This window comes from Stegodyphus dumicola, chromosome X2, assembly GCF_044657685.1.
Source record: "Stegodyphus dumicola isolate Sdum_Otavi_A_Nest chromosome X2, ASM4465768v1".
Taxonomy (NCBI): domain Eukaryota; kingdom Metazoa; phylum Arthropoda; class Arachnida; order Araneae; family Eresidae; genus Stegodyphus; species Stegodyphus dumicola.
Window position 1 is genome coordinate 199,595,842 of NC_140781.1, and position 24,179 is coordinate 199,620,020.

Genomic DNA, 24,179 nt, shown 5'->3' on the forward strand with positions numbered 1-24,179 from the left:
GCAAATATTATTAATTACTTCCTCTTTTAATTTAGTTGGTTATTTGTGATACAAAACTCTATTGATCCACCTTGATGTTCATCTTGATTGCATAAAATGTGAAAGCTAACTTTTTACACTTTTCTTTCTATATTTACATTTAGAAAAATTTTGTACTCGTTATAAAAAATAAAACACCAAACATTTGACTCCCGTATGGAAAAAATTGACCGAAGTATTTGGTAATAAAATTGTGAATCATATTTAGAGGTTATACACAAATTGAAGAGCGAAATGTTTGCATTTGTACGCAGTTAAAAATAAAATATCATTTAGAAAAAGGTTTATGGTATTAAGAGATTATGTGACAAGTATTTTAAGTGAAAATATTGTGAAATATATTGAGCAATTTTTTTTCTCCCAAAATGGAGTTCTTATTCACAGAATCTTATAGAATTCGTGTTGTAGGAAACAATGGCATCTGCCATTGAAATGAGAATTAAAAATGAGAAATATTTGTACTTTTATGAATTTTTTATAATTACCAGATTATAAAGTATTAAAACTTCATTAGAATTAATAATATAACTTTGAACATTTATAAATGACATGCTTGAAAATTCTTTCGGCATACCAAATTTATAAAAATTATTAATAAAGACAGGTGACAGGTGAATGCAGGGCCCGGACACCCGGACGGCTTAATATGACAAATCGGGTGTCGTCCGGTACCCACACCTATTTAGAACAACACAACCCTGGCGACTTCCTGAAAGGGCTGCATCAGGAATATATTAATGGAGAATATGTGGTATTGACGTGGCCAAACAAGGGCGTGTGCATATTTATGCTTCAGTATACAATTAATAAAAAGTTTCATACATAGGTACATTGGTGGTATAGGTACATTAGATACATATGTATATTGGTCTAAGTGGTTAATGAGATAGGCAAACAATAAACACTTATACATTAAAAGAAATGAAACACTGACGCAACTGGTGCAATAATGCAGAAGATGACAATTAATGAATACACGTAATCGTGTGTCATCCTATATGACTATATATAAACTACTAGAAATGATATGCATAAACACATACAAATGATGGCGAAGACAGTAGTAAATCATAAAAGAATATCAATGAATGGCACTGAAGTGGAAAAAATCAACCTCGATTTATCCTAATTTATTTATTAACTGGCCTCTCAATGAAAATTGAAAATGACGTCCGAAATGGCAAATTTGGGAGTTAAATATCTAGGTCAATTTTGAATGCACGAGAATCTAAGTTTTCGTGTTTTAATTTTTGTAAGGAGCATAATATTTTTCTAAATATAGATCTAAAGACTGGTTAGATATCATGTTAAGTTAGATATCATGACATTCATGAAACTGACTTCTGTATATGTAAAAATACCAAAACATGAATCTTTGTGTCATTTGAAACAATCTTGTAATCGGAAATAGGATATGCCTACAACCAACGGTTGCGAAAACAAAGATTAAATAGGGATTGTTCTGTATACGGCATACAGAGCGAGTCGAAAAACTATTGACTCACACTAAGGGACAACAAGCTTTCAAAGTTTTTTCAAAAATTAGCTAAATATTTAACTTAAACAGAATACGCTTATTAAGAGCTAAGCAAAATCAAAAAATCTTAAAATGACGTTAAATAAGCATTTAATTGTACAGTTCCTGCGCACAAACCGGAACGTAATGATAAAAAGATATTAGTTCACGCAAATGGTTTTTAAAAAATATTAAAAGAGTAATAATAATGTGTTGAAACCCCTTTCCTTGTTATGAGTTTTCTAGGCATTGATTTCGAGAGATTATTCACATAGATTTGCACTTTTCTTTTATCACTGTTGAGATTTTTTTTTTTTTTTCTTATTACGTGGTTCGCCCTTAGGCACTACGCGGAAAGGGAGGGATGCTCCGCGGAAGTCTTTTTAAGGTAGGCTAGCTCGATTCAAGTTACACATAGCGAAAACCACGAAAACGCCCATGCAGCCAGCCCGTACACCGGGACTCGAACCCTTGATCGAACTATCAGTGTTCAGCCGCTGGTTGGCCGTGAGATTTTCTTGGAGTTCATTTCTGATGGTGGTGTGGTGTATTTAATTATGGCAAAGCACACTAGGGCTATCTGCCTAAGGGGAGGGATGCCTTTCGTGGAGGACTTTCTAAGGGAAACTGGCTCGTATACACGTTACACATGGGGAAAACCACGAAAACACCCATGCAGCCAGCCCGTTCGCGGGATTCGAACCTCGGACCGAACTACCAGTGTTCAGCGACTTTACCGCTCGGCCGCTGGTGGGCTCATTTCTGATGAAAATTTTAAATTTATTAATTCTGTCTTGCAAATGATTCCAAATATGCGCGAAAGGATTGAGGTCTGGCCTCTCCGTAGGCCTTTTTGGTTACATGTGGGTCGTTTTTATGTCTATTGTTTGCAAATATGAGCATTATACTTAGGGACGCGTTATACGGGGTGAAAGCAATGAAAATCTCCATGCAGGCAGCCAGAATTAGCCAAGATTTGAACCCGAAGCAAATGGCTAGTGTTTAAAGGTGTTACCGCCCGGCCGGTATATAGAAGGAAATCGGCATGTTTCCAGAAATATCTTTTCCATCGAAGACGTCACTATTAACTTCTCTAGAATAAAACTGATCACGCAGTACAGGTCACAACCAAGTCTGAGTGATAATTATAATGGCTAACGCCTATAATGCATAGACATTTCTTATCTGGATTATGGCGACGCACTCAAAGGACGACTTTGGGGAGGATTTTTTAATGAAATCTAGCACATAACCGCTTTATACATGGGTCAATCCCAAAATCACGAAAAATGAAATCAGTTCCTTAGCCAATCATGAAACCAGTTCGTTAACCGTGATTTGAAACCTGGTCAACTTATCAGTGTTCAGCGACTTTGCCATTGGTGGGCCTATATTTCGATACTGATTAATAATGATCGAAGTATGGGCCACGAAGTCGAAAGTGTATTGAAAAATTCATGATGTATTTTTTTGTTGTTATTCGTAATTTATTAAGAAGAATTTTATGAAGAGAATTTCAACGCTTAGGGCCTTTTAATAAGTGCGTTATATATGTAGGTAATTAATACAGGGAAACATTACCATCCGAATTTAATAATTTTTGAAAGCTGGTAAATAGTTTCGCAAACCATGTATTATGGATTTTCCTCCATAAAATTTGTGCTGGAGACTATATATGTCCATCCGAGCCAAAAATATTTTCTAATTTTACAGTAGTTTGCAAGCTCACCACGTTTCGGATTCGACAAACTTCTTCATGTATTTCCGGCCAGCTTTCCCCAACACCCTGCCCTTCTACGGCTGCCCCAGTCATGGTTTGCTGATCACCGAAGCTCAGGGCTTCGCTTCTCTTTTTCTTTACAAGGCTATCTCAACATCTTTGGACTTTTACATAAGTCAGAACCTTAAGGGGGCTCATTTAGGAATCTGGGAAGAGCTGAGTAATGCATCTTCCGCTGCATGCCAGAATAACCAACAAAGTATCAAAGAGTCAAGATAATTTCTTTCGCAGCAGGATGACGGCCAGTGGCCGAATAGATATGGTTACTGAATGCTTGTAATTCGTCCCAAGTTCCCCAAAGAACGAGCCCCTTGCATGGCTTTTCATGGTTTCCCTCATTTCTAACTTAAATGCGTTTCACGTTTTCCTAGAATGTCCTCCTCGTAAATGTCATTCTTGAAGCAGATAATCCTCACATGTTTTGCTAAAATGAAATAACCGTCCTGATAATTTAGTAAATTACTAAATAAATGCAAATACAGCCCCGTTATTCATAAATCTGTAATGTTACTAAATCTAAACCGGCCCAAGAGCGGCCAAGCGGTAAAGTCGCTGAACGCTGGTACTTCGGTCCAAGGTTCGAACCCTGCGTACGGGCTGGCTGAATAGACGTTTTTGTGGTTTTTCCCATGTGGAAACGTGTATACGAACCAGTTTCCTCAATAAATCCTCCACGAAGGCATGCCTTCTCTTAGGCGGATAGCCCTAGTGTGCTTTGCCGTAATCTGAATAAACCAAACCAAGGTAAATGTAATTAATTTGGGTTTACTGCCTTTCTGCTGTCAGTTTCCATTATTTCTATTTATTAAATGACCTTATTATAGGATCTTCTTCGCTTAGGTACCCGTTATTAAAATCTGCCACTTCAGGGGAATGCAACAGTCCTCGAACGGCCAAAGCGCTAGTGAAAGTATCTGATGTTTATAAATATTTATTTATTTAAATTTCTAAGTACGCTTATTGAAGAGGACTTCATGAACTTGATGATCTCACATGTGTTACTATGCTTACAAATAATAATCGCTTGCGCCCACAACTCGTGTTATTCTTCAGACTGAAAGATACGAAATGTACCAGAAAGATTCAAAATCGAGACAGAAATAAACAATTCAGATTTCAGTTTAGTTATTTAAACTTTACTGCGATAAAGAATCGTACTGGAAGCAGAAGGGAAATTGATTTGACCATACATCGCCAAATCCATCGCCATTGGTGGGCGATACGAAAACCAGAACTGCATTTATAATTCCGACACCTAAAAATGAAATTTCATTCTTATACCGGGCAGGCGAAGCGCGCCGCCTCCGAAACTTCGCTTGAAAACCGAACACCCGTAAATTCATTTGGCGACGATAGAACCGTTCGCTTTGGCGTCCATTCAGAGACCAACAACCAATCTTGAGACTAGGAGCTCAGTGCGATGGCTGCACTCGCATTTCGCTGGTCGCGTGTCTTGCCTTCAGAGCTCTCGACCCTCATTAGTGTAATGTCCTAACTTCCCAAACTAGCTCCTTAAAATATTAAGAGCTGAATTCAGGTGGAAGGCAACTGAAAGTACTCCGGCATTCTTCCACGGTAGGAAATTTTGAATTTATCTCCAAAGCAGCGCTAAATTTAAATTCAGAAACTGTACTTGACTGCATGTGTCAATTTCGGATATAAATATCTTAAGTAAAAGCATGCTTCGCTACTCGGAACTGTCAAAATACACTCGCAAATATTCCGAATGCTTTCATAACAATCAAAATATTCTGAAAGTATACATGAAAGTGTCCTCTTTTTTATTCGTAGTTTTTATTTATCTATACTTCTGCTTTCGCCGAAAAGAAGAGTGACACATGATTGATAGCGTGGTTCCATACATAAATGAATATATGAAATCTAATGCACACATATTCGAGATTATTTATTTTCCTATGTTTCTTTCTTTCTTTCTTTATTTTATTTTCCTCTTTCTTTGTTTTATCGCGATGGCAAACAGTAATGTCAGTTTTTTTTTCTTTTATTTCTGAGATGTTAAATTTTATTACCTTTATTGACAGGTGCCGCATTCCCGCTTAAACACTCGCCTGAGCTACTATCGCAAGTTTTGCGATCTTCGTGCCATCATATTCACATGATAAAGGGTCCTAGTAATTGACTGAGACTTAAATTAGATCCACGCTTTCTCCCGAACGTGAGATTTCCCCCCCCCCTTTTTTTGACATCTTCGCCTATAGGCACAGGGCAGCTGAACTTCCTAACTTCGCAGGTACATGAGCTGAAACTTTCATCAATGGATGATGTTCCCAGATCTCCCAGAAACTGACAGAGCTGGTATGTAAATACTTAATATATTTTTAAATGATGTGCTTTATTGTTTTTTGTGTAACCGTAAATTCTTTTTCATTCTGTTGACTAAATTCGCATCCATTATTAACTATTAGATTGCTTTCAAAATATGTTAAATTACATAAATCATACTGATTAAATTACGTAATTAAATTACATAAATCATAAAATCACAATGATTATCATGTGACCTATCATCACCTTTGTTTAGGCTTCTAAAATCGTATCTGAAAAAAAATAATAATAAATAAATAAAACTTTTACTTTTCAACATCAGATTAAAAAAATTAAATATTTCGCTTAGAATCTGTAGTACATAACAAAGTAGTAAATTATACTGATGTAAAGTAAAAGTTTTCATATGGAAGGTGAAAAGTATGGCATCATTGATTATAATAAACTTTTAATAACATAGTGAGGAAACTAAATTATGTATCCTGTAGGAAGCAATATATCATTAAATTTATTGTTCATTTCGTTTTACTTTCTATGGCTTTCAATCGCCTCAACCCCAGGGAATGTTTGATTATTGTTCGCATTTCCCTACAAGTGTGTTTGCTATCCGACCTGGGTCCGAAATCCCGGCGAACGACTTGCTGAATGAGAGTTTTGTTTCTCATGCTTAACAAACGGAAACAAAATTCCTTTAAAAAATTGTCCTCGTAAATAGCCCTCGAGTTTCTTTGCCTAACCAAATCTTGCTATCCCTCGCATATTCTCACAGTGGCATTTGGTTGAATGATGATTAATAATTCCTCCTATGTTGAGAACTACTTATCTGAAGCTGAAAAAATGTAATATCTCTATGCTTCGTTCCAAAATTTATTTAGGCCCAACAGCAGCCGAGCGATAAAGTCGATGAACACTGGTAGTTCCAAGCTAGGTTCGATTTCAGGCGAAAGGCCTGGCTACATCGGCGCTTTCGTGGTTTTCCCATACTTAAAATGAATACGAGCCAGTTTCCTTTACAAAGTCCTCCACGAAAGCATCGTTCCCCTTAGGCAGATAACCTTTCCATGCTTTGCCATACTTAAATAAACCTAAATTTATTTATTTATTGGCGTTAGATTTTCATTTTTTCTGCAAATTGTTCTACAAGAAGTGAATAATATTTTCCACATCGTAAAATTGAAATCGGGTTTTCTTTTTAAAATATGTTATAAATTTCATTGTGTTGCAGAGCAGTTAAAAACATTTTAGGAATGTGTATTTATGTTCAGGCGCAAATGGTCCCACCAATGGCCGAACTGTTAAGACCGCGAAATACAGCGAGTTGGATCTGGATTCGATCCCAGGTGAACGGGCTGGTTTCATGGTTGGTTTTCGTAGTTTTTCCCATGTATAACGTGAATGTGAGCATCTTTGCTTGACAGAATCATGTACGAAGGTATCCCTCAAAAGACTGATTGTGTTGTCCATAATTTTTAGCATTATTATTACTACTGTTATTTTATATTTGAGTTACCGATCATTTTTTTTGCGCCTCTCAAAATTTGTCTTTACATGAAAAATCCCTGAATTTCTGTAATATATGAATATTTTCATACTTAAATTAAAATTATTTGTCGCAAGTATCTAAATAGCATTTTTACGTCATGAGACTACAATCGCAAATGCATCGATCGCGTAGGGAAAAAGAGGTAACGTTTCGGCAAGCCTTTCGGTACCTGTTCAAAATTCCCTCCTTTATGAGCGCCAATTCCCTGCGCTGTAATAAACACGGCTGTTCCAATTCACTTGCAGAATGTAAAAGCTAGTCTGCGATAAATCGGAAACGGTGGTTTTTCTCCTCCCCTCTCTTCCATTCCCCTTCCCCGTTATTTGTTCTATTTTCTGGTGGTCCGTCTGCTTCCTATTCCACATTCACTTTTTAAACGAACTGAACACCAGATGGAGTCTGTTACAACAATGTATCAAAATATTTATGGGGATATATATGGTTAGTTTTTCTAGTTTAACAAACTTTTGGACGTCGTTTTTTCTAGGTTTATGTGTCTGTCAGCTTAGTAACAATTTTATCTCGTTCCAGATATCTGCATTCATATCAGCAGCTATAATCTTTACATAAATTCATTCGCTTCTGGTGTGTATGCTTATAATACATTCGCGTTGTGCTTGTTAGAGAACTTGTGCAAATTCTGTTTTGTAAGATTCCGTAAATAATTCATTATTAATTTTTCATATGTTAGTGGCAGTCGTCTTTTGTTCGTGTCGTGTAGCCAGACATATTTTTTCATATTTATTCCCCACTACTTTATCAGCTAATCAAAATGGCTATGAAGTAGTTTGCTTTCGAGTGCATTTGTCTTTTTGAAATCACAAGTTATATGGTTACTAGAATTAGAAATATTTTCCGTTTACAAAACGGGAAACATATCATACCTTCGAACGAAACATCTCTACAATAATTTTCAATACCATCTTCCGTAGAGTAATATGCAACTTGTAACTAAGAAAAGGGAAAAAACTGTTGAAAGATAAATTTGATACCTGTGGTCTAAGTAAAACGCTAGCAGTTTATTTAAATCTCTTAAAAAGAGTGTAACGTGTTCCCTTAAAATGTCCTTCACGAAAGCATTAGCCAGATGGTTTACTAGTGTCTGAGTTGGTTAAAACCTAGTTTCGAACCAAGGCGAACAGGCTGGCTGAGTGGTTGGTTATTCCCCATGTATAATGTGAATACGAGCCAGTTTCTCTTAGAATGAACTTCACGATGGCATCCCTCTCCCTAGGCAGACAGCCTTCGTGTACTTTGCCATATTTGAATAACCTAACCTAATCTTGGGCAAATGCGAAGTAATACCGTCCTATTATTATCATTTTTCTTCTTTATTCGGACCCATCAGTGCCGAGTGGTTACTACAGCTGAATCCTGGTACTTCAACCCGGGTTAAATCTTAGGCAAACGGGCTGATTGCATGGTTGCTTTCCGTGGTTTCCTCCATGTGTAACGTGAATACGAGCCACTTTTCCTCAGAAAGTTCTCCACGAAGGTATTCCTCCCCTTAGGCAGACAGCCTTTTCGGCTTTACCATATTCAAATAGCCTAACCTCCTTAGAAAAATAGCCCTCGTGACTTTATAGTAATTAAATAGCTCACTATTTCTTTTGCAATGTATACTAAATCTTTCAAGAAACATATTGTTCATAGTTTGTCACTGAATAGCTGGTCCATAATTTTTATGCGAACATAATTACGATAATATCTGCAATGGGAATCTTTACCATACATAATAAATTCGTGTTTTAATCGAGAAGGCGCATGCTGCCTTCCTTAATATGCTACGCAATTATTCCAGTTTTATCAGTCTAGGACATACAGTTTGGGTATCATATAATCTTCCTGAAATTTTTTTGTCTTCCTTTTATAATATTGATGAGGGTACTTTACCTTACTCATTTCTTCCCCTAGAATTTACTTAGTAGGATTTCATTCCGTTATATCACAAGAATAATCCGTTTCTGGAAATTCTTAAATTTATATTCTTTGCATATGAACCTCGAGGCCGTTGAGTAAACCCCTCAAAATTTTTCTGATTCATCGTTCCCTCTCGCAGAGATATAAAACGGACAGATTATAAAAATATTTCTCTTTGGAGATTCAGTCTTCAGAAGGTGTTTGGATGGAAGAAAAAGAAATTCCTATACTTCCTGGGAATGGACCATCCTGTCCAAGCAGCTGCCTCATTACCCTTCTTCCCGTGGTCTCCCTCCACCACTCGTTCTAACAAGATAGATATTGTGGTCGCCTTCCTCTATTTAAAGTGTGTAAGAAAAGGAATACCTAGGATGAATAGATGCTGTAGAGTAGGATGTTTAGTTCTTAAAAGTAAGAAATAGGCCAGTTTGGTACTAGCAGAAGTGGATGGAAACGTCCAGTTCAGAAGGCCTTGGCCTACCCTGCGCTGTCGCATCATGAATAATGTTATACTCCTTTACTAGTAATAAAATTCACCACATTTAGATAAGGTAATTTAGCAAGAAATTTGCTTTCTCCCGTAGCACCGTATGATGTGAAAATAAAAAGCAGGGAACGGTTGAGGATAATAATTAGTAGACTATTAACTACATTTTTTTAATAATTTTTAGGTATGCTTCTTTTGGACTTTCCCTCAGAAATGGGGATTTCCTCAGCATAATATTTCCCTGTCAGATTTCAAAGGAGGGATTAATGCAAGTTTTGGTGGCTTATCTCATTTGTCTGACCTAACTAAAACTAGACCGCGAATTTTATTGTGATAAGCAGGATTTCGTCTATCGTTGCCATCGGCCTTGTGTATCATACAGATGACACTGCGACTTTACCTAGGTCCGTCCCAATTTTAAAGAAGTTTTCCCTCCCTGGAGGGACGAATCCAGGGGTCTCTCACCCTTCTCTGTGCTGGAGCGCTAAAATCGGTGAATGCTGGTAATTAGACCTAGGTTCGATTCCAGGCAAACGGGCTACTGCATGGACGTTTTCGTGGTTTTCGTCAATTGTAACTTTACTATGAGTCACTTTCTCTTAGAAAGTCCTCTTAGGCAGATAGCCTTAGCGTTTTTGTCATAATCAAATAAACTAATCAAACCCAGACACACCCTTCTCCTCAACCAAAAATCTACTCAAGAAGGATTTCGGTTCATTATATATTTTAAGTGCCTCCATGCCGCAAAGACACTATACGCTCACAAAAATCCAAACTTTCTCCGGGATTCAAACATGGGCCTATCCGATTCGGCAATCAGCATCACTTACTACTGTACTGACCAGAACGGCATTAATGTAAATAAATAGCATAATGTTGTGCTTGCGATTTTAAAGCGTTTTGTTCCGTCCAAAAAATATATCGTTTCCTCCAGATCATCCGATGTAATATCGTTGAGGCGCCCACGGTTAACAGAATTCAAAGGCTGTGGAAAAAAAGCCGTATGAAGAAGGAATAACCTACATTATAATTAACAGAAAAGTACTATTAACAGTTTTCCTATGTTTGAAAGCTGTTTAACTTGCATAACAAGCTCAATTTGGTGACGAAAGTTAAATCAGAATTCAAAACAAGAAGATATTACAAATAACGGAAGAATAAACAACATTAGAAATGAAGAAATCACATCATAGATGGCACTAAAGAACAGTATTTACGAGAGGGAATTTGAACAATGTCAATGAGTTCAAGTTCGTGCATAAGTCGATTAAACTATTTTTTTTTTATTGTACAGTGGTTACATTTACTAGATTAAGTACTATTAAACTACACATTGTGTGGTTATAAATAACTTTCGATATATCTCCTTTTGCTAGCATTGCTGCTACCTCATACTTTCTTTTCCTTTTTAGGGTCCTACCAGTAACCGAGTGGCTAAGACTGCTGAATACTGGGATTTCGATTCGGGTTTGATCCCAGACGAACAAGCTGGCTGCATGGCTGGTTTTCGCAATTTCCCCCATGTTTAACATAAATACGAGCAGGTTTCCATTCGAAAAGCCTTCACTAAGTTATATCTCCACTTAGGCAGATAGCCCTTGTCTGCTTTGCCATAACCCAAACTTTCCTTTTTCGCGCCCCCGTTCCCAGTGACCGATTCGCGCCCCCGTTCTCAGTAGTTTAGCCGCTGAATACTAGTAGTTCGGTGTAATATGGGTTACTGGCTGCATCGTTGGTTTTCTCCGTGTGACTTGAATACAAACCAGTTTTCTTCAGAAAGTCCTCCACAAAAGCATCCCTTCTCTTGGGCAGATAGCTCTCGTGGATTTGCTGTATTCAAATAACTTACTTTTCTTTTTAGCATTTTCGTACAAACAGCTTTGTTTTACACTCTTAGTTTATGACCTTAACTCTCCTTCGTTCTGCAATAAAACAAGTCTAAAACTAACTTTTTCTGTCTAAAAAGTATCTTTTTTTTTTACACAGTGCCCGGTTAATCCTCTCACCATTAATAAGGATAACCTAACCTAACATAGCCTCGATTATTCCACGTAATATGGTCTAGTGTTATTTCGGACAAAAAAGAAAACCATAGTCGTTCCGGATTAAATTACTGTTATGAAAAAAAAATGTAACGCTTTATGTGGTGCTGTACCATTTTAACCCTCTTTTCATAGCTTTTCAGATTTAATATCGTACAAAAATGGCTTCATAGCGGAGGTTCCGGAACAACATTAATTTTTTTATTGTAAAAGTCGAAGCATAATGTATTAATTATATTAATGTTATAGCTGATAACAAACATTTTTAGTTAAACTGCATATATTGCTTTAACATGTCTCTATTTGCTATAAGCAATGCACTGTTACGACTTGGGAAGCTAACCTATAAATTTCATTTTGTGTAGGATGTGAACAACTCGCAATTCTGGTAGCTTTCCAGGCAACTGCAGTTAGTTCATTAAACGAATGGACTGCGATCTGATACTGTAATGTTCCGCAACGTGAGAGATTGAAACGGTGGGAGATTTATGAGAAGTCTGCGGTGTACGACCTATGACCTATCCGCCATACGACCATTAACTGCGGCTTGAATAAATCCAGATTTTACAGAATAAATCATGTCGCCATTAACATGAATTTTTTCTTCCCTTTTTTTTAATTGCTTGTTATCTTAATCCTAAAACAGCGGTGAGGGATAAAATTAACTTCTTCTTTACGGATTCCGAATCCAGTTAATTATACCTTACTTTTAATGTTTCCATTTTTTATGGTCTGTTAATAAATAACACTTAGGCCTTTTACAAAGTAACGCCTACTGCACATTGCTTCTATCAGACATTTCTGAAGTGTGCCTTTGATATACAGCTAATATAACTCAACCTGCCAACAAGAAATATGTTCCCAACCTCTGGAACATTCTATAGATGTTTGACTGACTGTGAAAAGAAAGCTTGAATTTAGTAAAACTATCGTATAGCTGCAAAATTTCTGCAAAATAATTCTTAAAGCTTCTGAGAGACGGTAACAGACTACCTCTTAGCTGGCCGTCTTGAAACTGCGTAAAATACTGCTAAACGTTTGCATGAAAATAATATAAACTTAAAACTAAAAAGAGTTAGTCCTTTTGTGCCTAATAATAACATAAAAGGATGAACTACGCTTAAAAAATGTTGTGTGTTCTTGTTCGGAGCACGATTCTCTTTCTTAAATTAATGCAAGAATGTTTGGAAAAAATTGTGAGTTATAGATGAGACAAGGAGCTATTTCCGGGTCGGGCTCAACTTGGAATAAAACTTCCTAAGTATTTAGATCTAGGATTCAGTTCGCAATAAAACGATAGAGTAGGGAGGAAAAGGTATAAAAACAGGCTCGCGGTTCGAATGCGGCTCTTTTAACTGCTTAATCCAACCCGTTACGAAATCCTCTGTAGCGATAATTTACTTCTCTTTCTTACCAGATTTTGTAAGCAAACTACCGAAATCAGCAGCAAGATTGCATATTTATTGTTGAAATGTATATTTGCGTACGTGCGAATGATTATAGTACTAGTGGTCAAACTAAATTGACAGCAGTAGATAACACATGCATCTGCCGAAGAATACAGTTCTATCGCATCTAGCAGCTTGACCTTTAGAAATTAAATTCTGAAACATAAATATTGTTGAGATAAAAAGACTGGTCAGTAAAAAAAAAAAAAGGCTTAGGGAAAAAAAATTTCACCTATAAAATTTTATCTAAAAATAAAACAGTAAATATGTCCATCTGATGACCAGTACAAACAGATTCGGATTTTTGGCACCAGCGGTCGAGCGATAAAATCTCCGAACATTGGTAGTTCGACTTGGATTCAAATCTCGGAGAACAAGCCGACTGCATGGGCGTTTTTGTAGTTATCCCCATCTCTCCCTTTAGGCAGATAGCCCTTATACGCTCTGCCATAATCAGCTTGACCAAAAAAAAAAATGAAATAAACCTGACATACTGCCCATGAAACCGTTATAATTTCCGTAGTTTTTGACAATGTGAGCGACTTTTAAATCACCCTGCATAATGTTGGCTCACATGATATCATGGTCTTATATGATAAACGTATAATTAACATTAGACATCAAAAATGATAATTTTTTGTGATAAACGTTTGCATATTTTTAACATATTCATGGCATACCCAGCTTTTCCACATTTTTTTTTTCTGGGATACGCAATTCGTCTGTAAAGTTTTAAAATTGTCGCAAATTTTCAAAACGTTTCCTTCGTATTTATTCAAAAAATATTCCTCATCGTTATGAGATAAAGCAACTAAGTTTAGGTAACAGATACGCACATAATTCTTGATGAAAGCGATATACAAGTCATAGAAGTAATTCGTTCTTTTTTTGGTAATCAAGCACGGAAACAATTTATATTTATTTTATAATTCATTCATATATTTATAATTTTCGTACATATTTTAGTTAACATTTTGAGGCGGAAAGTGGAGATTTATCACCCATCTGCAGCCCAATTTCCTGAAGTCTCATTATTAATTTTTATTATAATCACAATAAACGTAGAAGGCATTCGAGTATATTTCTGACGCATCCAGTGATTATTAATCCTTTTACAGAGGGTTGTAGAATTGTTCTCATTATCTTGTGACATAGAAGCAATATAAGCGCGTCTTCGCACAGCACACGAATATAAAATCGAATATATCAAAAAATGCCATAACGTCCCATTTGGTAATATTTATGAGTGACTAAGTAATGACCATCTAAAAATGCCAACAACAGAATATTCGATATATCTGCAATGGAAAGTATACTACTGAATTCTGGATTTATGTATCCGTATGAAGAATTGCAGTTCAGATTTTCATTAAGTTTCGATATCGTAAAATGTTGTACTGTCAACCTTGAAATATGAAAAACCGGGAGCGCTCCCCATTTCGGCAATGTCCTTTCAAAAGAACTCCATATTAAAATTTCCATAGCGCCCACCATTGGCCGAGCGGTAATGTTGCTGAACACTAGTAGATGAAATATGAAAATCCGCGAGATCCTCGCCCAAAATCCCAAAATTTCGGGAGGTTTTATTCATTTCAGCAACGCCTTTTCAAAAAGAACTCCAATTTAAAATTTCTACAAGACCCACCATTGGCTGAACGGTAGAGTCGCTGAACATTGCTAGCTGAAATGTGAGAAACGGGAGATTCTCTCGCAAAAGCGAAGAGTTCCAAAAAATAAAGTTTAAAATTTTCACAGCTCCCAAGAGTTCACGAGAGGTAAAGTCGCTGAACACTGGAAGCTAAAATATGAAAAACTGGGAGATTCTGGCAGAAAACCCTTCAATTTTCCCCTTTTCGGCAACGTCATTTTAGAGGAGCTCCGTAAAAAAATGCCATTTTCGAAAGAAATCTCCACAGGGTCCACAAGTGGCTGACTGGTAAAATCGTTGAACACTAGTAGCTGAAATGTGAAAAACGGGAGATTCTCTCGCGCAAAAACCCAGAGTTTCCAGAAGATTTTTGCCATTCCGGCAACGCTATTTTGAAATAATTCCGTGTTAAGAACTTCATTTTAAAATTTCCAGAGCGCCCATCAGTGGCCGAGCGGTAAAATAATCGAATTAGTAGTAACTGATATCTAGATTCTCGCTTAGAAGCTGGTAGGTTCGGGTAGGTTTCCTCATTTCGCAACGCTACTCCAAAAGAACACAGTAGTAAAATCTTCATTTAAAAAAAACTTCAATTTAATATTTATAGACTCCACTAGTGGTCGAACTACTGAAAAGCTGAAATATGAAAAACGGTAGATTCTCATGCAAAAATAACAGTCTGTACATTTCGGCAATGCACAGTTCGGCAAAACCTCCGTAGTAAGAATTCCATTTTAAAATTTCCACAGTGCCCACAAGTAGCCGAGCGGAAAACCGCTGAATAGTGGTAGCTGAAATAGGCAAACCAGGCGTCTGGGACGTTTTCTCATTTCGGCAACGTTATTGCGAACGAACTCCTTAGTAAATCTCTGTTTGAAAAAAATTTCCGGAGTCCACCAGTGGCCGAGCGGTAAAATCGCTGAAGACTAGTAGTTTCAATATGAAAAACAGGGAGATTCTCACGCAAAAAAAAAAACCCGAAAGTTTCCAGAAAGTTTTCCCATTCCAGCAATGCCATTTCAAAAGAAATCCGTTGTAAGGACTCCTTTCCACAGCGCCCATTAGTTGCAGAGTGGTAAAATCGCTGAATACTGCCGGCTGAAATATATTAAAAAAAAAAAAATCGAGAGATACTCCCCCAAAACATGCGAGTTTCAGGGTGACTCCTCATTTTCAAAGCCCCATTTCAAAAAAACTCCGTAGAAAAAAACTCCATTTTAGAATTTCTTTAGGGCCAACTGTTCGCTGAACCGTAAAGTCACTCATTAGTGGTGGTTGATATGTGGAAAACCTAGAGATTCTCATGCAAAATCCGGGAGTGTTCAAGAGGATCTCTTATTCCGGCAACGTCATTTAAAAAGACCTCCGTAGTAAGAACTTCAATGAACGCCATTTTAAAATTTCCGCAAGGTCCATTAAGTGGCTAAGCGGTAAAATCGCAGACCTTCGTAAAAAGCTGAAATGTAAAAAAAAATTCGCACACAAAAGCCGAGAGTTTGCACATTCCGGCAACGCAGTTTAAAAAGAACTCCGTTCTAAAAATTCCATTTTAAAATTTCCTCATTGCCCGCTGTTGGCCGAGCAGTAAAGTGGCTGAAAACTGGTTGCTAAAATATGGAAAACCGAGAGATTCTTACGCAAAATCCAGAGCTTCCAGGATGTTTTTCCATTGAGCAAAGTAATTTCGAAGCCCCGTAGCAAGTACTCCGTTTTCAAAAGATTGGTTTCGAATTACTACAGCGCCCAGTGGTGGCTGAGCGGGTAATATTGCTAAACAATGGTGATTGAAATATTTAAAACCGGGAGATTCTCGCTCAAAATCCGGAAGTTTCGGGAGGTTTCTTCGTTTCGGCAACGGTTTAACAGCTTTTCAAAAAAAGTCCGTAGTAAAAACTTTATTTCAATATTTCAACAGGACACACATAGGTTGAGCCGTAAAGTCGCTGAACACTGCTAGCTGAAATATGAAAAAGCGGGACATTCCAGACCGAAAACCGAGAGTTTCCAGAATGTTCCCTGTTCCCGCAACGCCATTTCAAAAGAAATGAGTAGTAAAAACACCATTTTAAAAGAAGACTCCTAGCTGAAATGCAAAGAACCAGTAGACTTTACGGAGCTCCGTAGAACGCCATTTTCAAAAGAATGCTTTCTTTTAAAATTTCCACAGTGGTCACTAGTGCCTGAGCGGTAAGGTCGCTGCACAGTTAGTGGATGAAATGTGAAAAATGGGAGATTCTCACGCAAACACCCAGTTTTTAGAAGGTTTCCCCATTTCGGCAACGCCATTTCAAAAGAACTCATTAATAAAATCTCAATTTAAAGAAACTCCATTTAAAAATTTTCACAGCACCCACACGTGGTTGAGTGACAAAGTAGCTGAAATATGAAAAACCGGAAGATTCTAGAGCAAAAACCGAGAGTTTCGCGGAGTTTTTCTCATTTCAGGAAGAACTCCGTAGTAAAATCTCTATTTTTTTTTTAAACTCTCTTTTTTAAATTTTTCTCAAAGCTGACCATTGCCCGAGCGGTAAAGTCGCACTGGTACCTTAAAAATGTATAACTGGGAGACAATCACATAAAATCCGGGATCTTCCGGAGGTGTCCCCATTTTGGTAACGCTTTTTAAAAGAGCTTCATAGTGTGAACAACACCATTTTCAATAAAACGCCATTTTAAAATTTCCATAGCTTCCCTCCCACAGTGGCTCAGCGGTAAAGTAGCTGAATACTGAGAGCTGAAATATGAAAACGCAGGATATTTTCCGAAAACTCCGGGAGTTACCGGGAGGATTCCTCATTTGCGCAACATCATATCAAAAGACCTCTATAGCAAAAACTATTTTAAAATTTCTTTAGGACTGACATTTCGCTGAGTTATAAACTCGCTGAACTGTGGTATTTAAAATATGAAAAACCGGGAGATACTCACTTAAAATCCGAGAGCGTCTGACAGGCTTCTCTATTTCGGCAACATCGTTTTAAAAGACTTCCGTAGTAAGAACTCCATTTTAAAGTTTCGACTGGGCCCACTAGTGGCTAAACGGTAAAGGTCGCTGAATTTTGATAGCTGAAATACGAAAAACCGTGAGTTTCTCATGCAAAGACCGAAAGCTCCCAGGTTTCCCCATTCCAGCAATGCCATTTGAAAAGAACTCTGCAGTAAGGACTCCGTTCTAAAATTTCCGCAGCACCCACTAGTGCGTTAAAATCGCTGAAAACTGGTAGGTGTTATTTGAAAAACCGGTAGATTCTTGAGTAAAAGCTGAGAGTTTCGGGGAGGTTTCCTCATTCTGCAGCGCAATTTCAAAAGAAATCACTACTAAAAACTCCATTTTAAAATTTCCACGGAACCCACCAGAGACCGAGCGGTAAAATCGCTGAACACTGGTAGCTGAAATATGAAAATCCAGGAAATTCTCACGCAAAATCCCGAGTTTCTGTGATTTCCCCCATTCGTCAACTTCATTTTTAAAGTGCTCTATAGTAAGAACTCAGTTTTCAAAAGAACGCCATTTTAAAATTACTATAGCGCCCATCAGCGGTCGATCGGTAAAGTCGCTAAACACTGGTAGCTGAAATAGAAACACCGGGAGTTTAGGAAAGTTTCCCTCATTTCCCCAGCGCCGTTTAGAACTCCGAGTAAAACTTCCATTTTAAAATCTCCACTAGGTCCATCTGTGTCGGAGTGGTGAGTTCGCTGAACACTGATATCTGAAATCCGAGGAACCGGGAGACTCTCGTGGAAGATCCGGGAGTTTCGTGGAGATTTCTCCATTCCGGCAACGCTGTTTAAAAAGTGTCCGAAGTAAGTACTCTTTTTGGAACTATCCACGGGTCCGCCAGCCGAGCACTAAAGTCACTGAACACTGGTAACTGAAATATGAAAAAAAGATAGATTCTTGCACAAAATCCAGGACTTTCCGGGAGTTTTCCTGATTTGGGCAGCGCCATTTCAAAAGAACTGTAATAAAAAACTCAATTTTAAGATGAATTCCATTTCAAACTTTCTACAGGGCCTACTAGTATGCGATAGGTAAAGTTGTTGATGGCTGGTAATTAGAACCGAGTTCGAATCTCGACGAACGGGCTGGGTTTAAAGTTGTTTTCCTGTCTTCCTCACGCATAGTGTTTATATGAGCCAGTTCCTTTAGAAAGTCCTCTACGAAAGCATCCATTCCCTTACGCAGGTAGCCCTCGCGCTCTGTGCTGTAATCAAATGGGACAAACCAAACTGATGCAGATTCCCTTTATAGCGTATGATTTAGATTACTGAAGGATTTGTAATATGATTTTGACGTAAAGTATATTAATACTTAATTTGATATTCTAAGTTTTACGTTTTTTGCCTAATTTTATTTTGCAATTTTCTGACACATTATAAAGTATTTCCTCCCTCTTTTCTGCATGTCTTCGTGGTGTAACGGTAGCACATTTGGCGCGTATTCGAGAGGTCCAGGTTCGAGTCCCGGCAAGGGCAATTCATTTTTTATGTACTTCTGCTTCAAAATAGCCTAATGACAATACAATTTTTATAGTAAGAAAATACTGAGTAGGGAAAGAATTTTATTTACATCCATGTACTTTTAAATTCAACAAAAATAATTTTTTAATCTTTGTACAGAGTATTGTGGATAAACTTGCTAATATACCATATATTCAGTTAAAACAAAATAAAACACAAATATTAGCTGATTAAACAATGGTTGTGCAATGGAAAGTGCAAAAATCTTTCAGAAGTTCGTGCAGTTCTTTAATTGATATAAATGAAGTGAATGGTAGTGCTTATTTTCTTAAGATGTTTAATAACGTGTAGTCTACTGAGCGTTTATTAAATTGTAATGAGGATATTTCAGATAATTTGTACATGCTTATTTTGTGCATGCTTTTTTGTACATGTGTATTATGTGTTATAATATCTGCTTATTGTGTTATCAGAAGTAAAGAAAGGTGCGTAGTTTTAAGCCAAAGTAAATCAAGTACAAATTGCGATACGCTCATGATATATCTATTTTTGGTGTAATATTTTCCAAGATTTTTGCAAAGATACTAACGATACAAATTTGTATAATGTACTGCAGAACTAATATATAATGTAAATGAATGGTTATTCATTTCAGTGATGTTTTTCCATCAACGGAGCAATCTGCGAGGACTTTACCATAGTGAATTTATAATTTGGACCTATTATTTTTGAAGGTTTTTTAAAATTTTAATGTAAATCAGTAGCTGGCAAAATTGCTTATAGTATTTATAGATTTCTGCAGCCAATTCGTGTATTTTAGCTTGATGCCAATTAATGATATTCTCCTTACTCATCACCAAAACAATCTTCTTCTTCCATCCATCTTCTTAAAATATACTAATAAACCAAAAAAAAAAAAAAATCATCTAGTCTCGATCAGGCTATCCGTTGTATCCACTAATCAACCATTAAACATGTGTAACATGAGAGCTTAAATGTGCAATCGCTGATTTTTTAGGCAGCGCAGGCCAATCTGGTATCAAGACTCACGCATGTCAAACCGTTAGGGGAGGTACAAAGGTTTACGACTTCAAAAATGATCTCCTGTCCCACTCAGTACCTTTCCAACCACTGAGGTAGTCGGATGGTAAAAATATCAAAGGCTTCTTCATTGGTGGAGAAATTTGGTCAAGCAATTTAAAATGTTCTTCAATCGTAGAAGTAAGAGTTAGTTATTTAATTTATTTTGTGCCAAAGGTGTTTATAATTTCTTTTCAGAATTTTCGTTTCTTTTCCATCGTTAAACTTGAAATATTTGTGAATTAGTCATTCAGCGCATCGCAAGTTTTGATGCAGTCAGCCTGTGATGCGTTCCTATTCCTAACAGCAGGTGCAATCTTGCTAAAATTCACATGCAGCAATATTCATAGATAAGTAACAAGAAAGATTGGTTATAGATCTTATTTTGTTTGCAAACTTAGTATTGTAGTTGTGTTTTCTAATCAAGATTTAATTTCATAATTGCGTTAAATTTCTTCAGCATGTGAATAGTTTAAACATTATTGGTTGCATGTGTTTCTGTTCTGCGTTAATGTTTGAATAGAAATTAACGTACTTTTTTTTTTTTTTAATCTAAAGAATTTTAAAGACTTGAAGAAATTTTTGATATTCTGAATTCAGTGATAGAAAACTGTGTAAAATATTTATTGTGAAACTATGTTCTTGGCACCATTATTGTTCAACTCATTGAAAAAGATTATGTTGTATTGATGATTTGATTTAGAATTTTTTCTTAATAGTTTACTTGATAATAGATTTCGTAAATTTTACAAAAGTTATTTTTGAAATTTCAGAGGGTCGAAACAAGAATATGTGCGTCATGTACAATAATTTTATAATTTGAAGTACGTGTTTGGTACAGTTAATGTGTACATTACCTAGTTAATCTGTAGATTACTTTATTTTTTTCTGTGTATAATGATCTACAAAATAAGAGTTTTACTCGCTAAACCTGAGTAATGCGCACTTTAACGTATTCCGAATCGTTTACAGCGCAAAAATTTGTTCCTCCCTTCTCCACTCCTTTCTCCTTCCGCTTTGCAAAGGCTTGAGTCGCCAGCTTTCTTTCTTTTTTTTTTCCCCTCACCTCTCTCAGAGTTTGTACCAAAGCTTGTCGCAAAAGTTGCTATATAATTCGAAGTGTCACCAATCATTAAGCTGCACTAATAAGTAAGCGTAATTTTATGATGTTTTTGAAATTTCATTTCCTTACTTGTAATGAAACTTTTAAATTGCTTAATTGATTTTTTTGTATTCTACTTTATTCATTGATTGATTCTATCAGCTTTTCTGCTGATTGATTTATTCTATCAATTTGGTTCTTTAAATATCGAAAAATAATTATTAAAACATACAATATTTATTTATCAGTATATGTTACAATTTGCCTGATCGTTACTCCAAATTAATCGGTAAATATATATCTTTGTTTCTTCAACTTCCAGTAATTTTTTTTACAATTATCCCCTATTACTGATTAGTATACGGAATTATTTATTACTTTATGGACGAAAAGTACAGCGCATTTTCCAATTAATACTACTGAGTATTACTGAGTTTGTTAGTTTGATTATTAATTTAAGGGTACCAAATATGTTGCTATGGCTTGAGCAAAGTACTTATTTTCACTTTAACGAGTGGCTGGTAGGTAATGAAAAGACTATCTAGGTAATCTGAAGATTAACTAGATAATGTAAGAAATGAAATAATATTTCGCACTTTAATTGATCGGCCTAGTTATCTGCAAATCACGTAATTTCCGGACTTTAACGGTAACTTGTCTATGACGTCGGTTTCGAAAACAAAGGCCACGTAAGTATTTTTATGGACATTGCGTATAATATTTTAAATATATATTATAATCTGATAAAGCGCATTTATAAATTTTACAGGCTGTAATATATGTGCTTCTTAAAATTCGGCATTTCATATTTAATGTCTAACATGAGGAAAATTATAAATTTAAATCTCTTATTAGCATATTCTTCCACACAACTTCCATCCTTTTCGTTTATGGCTACCTTAATAAATACGTAGTGCATCTACAAAGATTTTGTTAAATAATCCTTAACCCTTTCGAGTCGGCGCGTCTTTGTTTAAGGCGCTCTCTCGGGACGGAGGGGCCCACCAGCGGCCGAGCGGTAAAGGCGCTGAACACTGGTAGTTCGGTCCGAGGTTCGAATCTCGCGAACGGACTGGCTGCATGGGCGTTTTCGTGGTTTTCCCCATGTGTAACGTGTATACGGGCCAGTTTCCCTTAGGCAGTCCTCCACGAAGGCATCCCTCCCCTTAGGCAGATAGCCCTCGAGGCTTTACCATAATTACACACACACACACACACACACACTCGGGACGGAGGAGAATCGAATGGAATGCTCCCACAGGACGGGGGGGGGGGTTGCGTCGCTAACTTTAGGAAAAAAAAATCATTAAAAAAAGTTTAAATCGTAACGCCATAATCTTTGCTACCGTTTTAGATTATTACTTAAGCTATCGTTTACGTTAAAGTTAGCATTTAATAGTCTTTTATCTTTACTCTACATGAAAATATATAAAATGCTCCTTACTTTAAAAATATTTTATGGATGAGCTGTTCAGATTATTTTTAAGTCTCTTAATTGACAAAACACATTAATAAACTTCAAAATTAATTCTTAAAAAAGTATAAGAAAGACTATTTACAAGAAGTAACAAAATATTTCACGGGAAGTGAAATGTAGGCACCCAGAGTCTCAGTCTCTGACAAATGCCTGTATCAAAATCACTAGAAATATCCCTTTAGGAAATAAATTATGACTCTAATCCGTGTCATTAATTGGCTCATTTACAATGCGAATGTATCTTTCCTCTGATAAATAACGCTTTCTCGTAATAAACTGGAGTCATAAACGTAATAAACTAGAGTCTAGGTTTTCCAAAATAAAAAGGGAAGAACGCAAAATATATCCGAAAGCAACGCAAAACGTAACAGAACGATCCTCTTCTTGTTTACATTATGCTTTCCATTCTTCCATGACTGAGTCTTGTTTCTTTCATTTCGAGTAGGAGGTCAAATCTATATGTATCTCAAATCCTATGAACATGCAATGACATCTTGTGGCAAAAGTTATAGTTCTTAAAACGTTCCAAGACATCGAAACAGGATCGAACTCCAGAATTCAACGGTATTAACTACACTGGCAGGAGCCATAGATTTTTTGAATGGTTTATAGTATGTGCATTTATATGACCTAGAGAAAAAGCTATTAAATGCTAGTAATTTATTCAAGCTTCTATTTCGGATGAAACAACTATAAATTTAAGCCTATTTCTCGCAGAAAACATTTCAATTGATAGGATCCCTCTCTTTCAAGATATTGGTCGGACTATTGGTGGAATTGGTAGAAATTCGCCATTTCAAGACTAAGGCATAAATAAAGCAGCGAGCGTTGTAATGAGTTCGAGCACTTCAACGAATTATATTAGATCCTGAGCAGAAATCAGACCGCCTGATCTGAGCTGAGTATCGAACTTCCGAAATCCGGATCGGAAGCATGTACTAGTGTGTCCCTATTTTGTAATACTTTATTTCTTCAGCTCTAAGGGGATGCTTCTTAATTTTCAGCGCCAACAACAGGATAAAAAGAAAGTGACTCCAAACAAATTGATGATAACTAATTAAAATAAAGAAATAAAAAATTAAAATATACGCATCAAATATCTTGTTTATAATTATTTTATGAACAGTAGGATACTTATTTAAATTAGCATTTCGAAATAATTAATTAATTTAGAATTAGTAATGCAGAAAAGGAATAATTCAAAAATATGTGGAATTATAAGACGTTTTTAACTTCGTCTACATGGAAAAATTTGCACCTTCGAATAGAAGTAAGGTAATAAGTAGCGTGCGCAATTAAAAGAAATTTAATGCAGTTAACTTCTTTTAATACAACGCCAAGAAAAGCTGT

The 24,179-nt window shown here is 36.4% G+C and overlaps 1 protein-coding gene across 8 annotated transcripts in view; it reads left to right on the top strand.

Annotated features, from left to right (window-relative positions):
* The first annotated feature begins 4,632 nt into the window (after nucleotides 1-4,632).
* Nucleotides 4,633-24,179, top strand: part of LOC118187932 (low-density lipoprotein receptor class A domain-containing protein 4-like) — a 365,193-nt gene continuing 345,646 nt past the window's right edge. For 3 of the 8 annotated variants that reach the window (XM_085809234.1, XM_085809233.1, XM_085809232.1), the window contains exons 1-2: nucleotides 4,633-4,910; nucleotides 5,378-5,651. Coding sequence is in view for 2 of the 8 variants with exons in the window: in XM_085809232.1 (XP_085665358.1) it covers nucleotides 5,615-5,651 (37 nt within the window). In the remaining 6 variants the exon portion in view is untranslated. Of the gene's footprint in view, nucleotides 4,911-5,377; nucleotides 5,652-20,237; nucleotides 20,392-24,179 lie in introns of those variants that run through there. The other 5 variants (XM_085809237.1, XM_085809238.1, XM_085809235.1 and 2 more) reach the window with 5 other exon arrangements.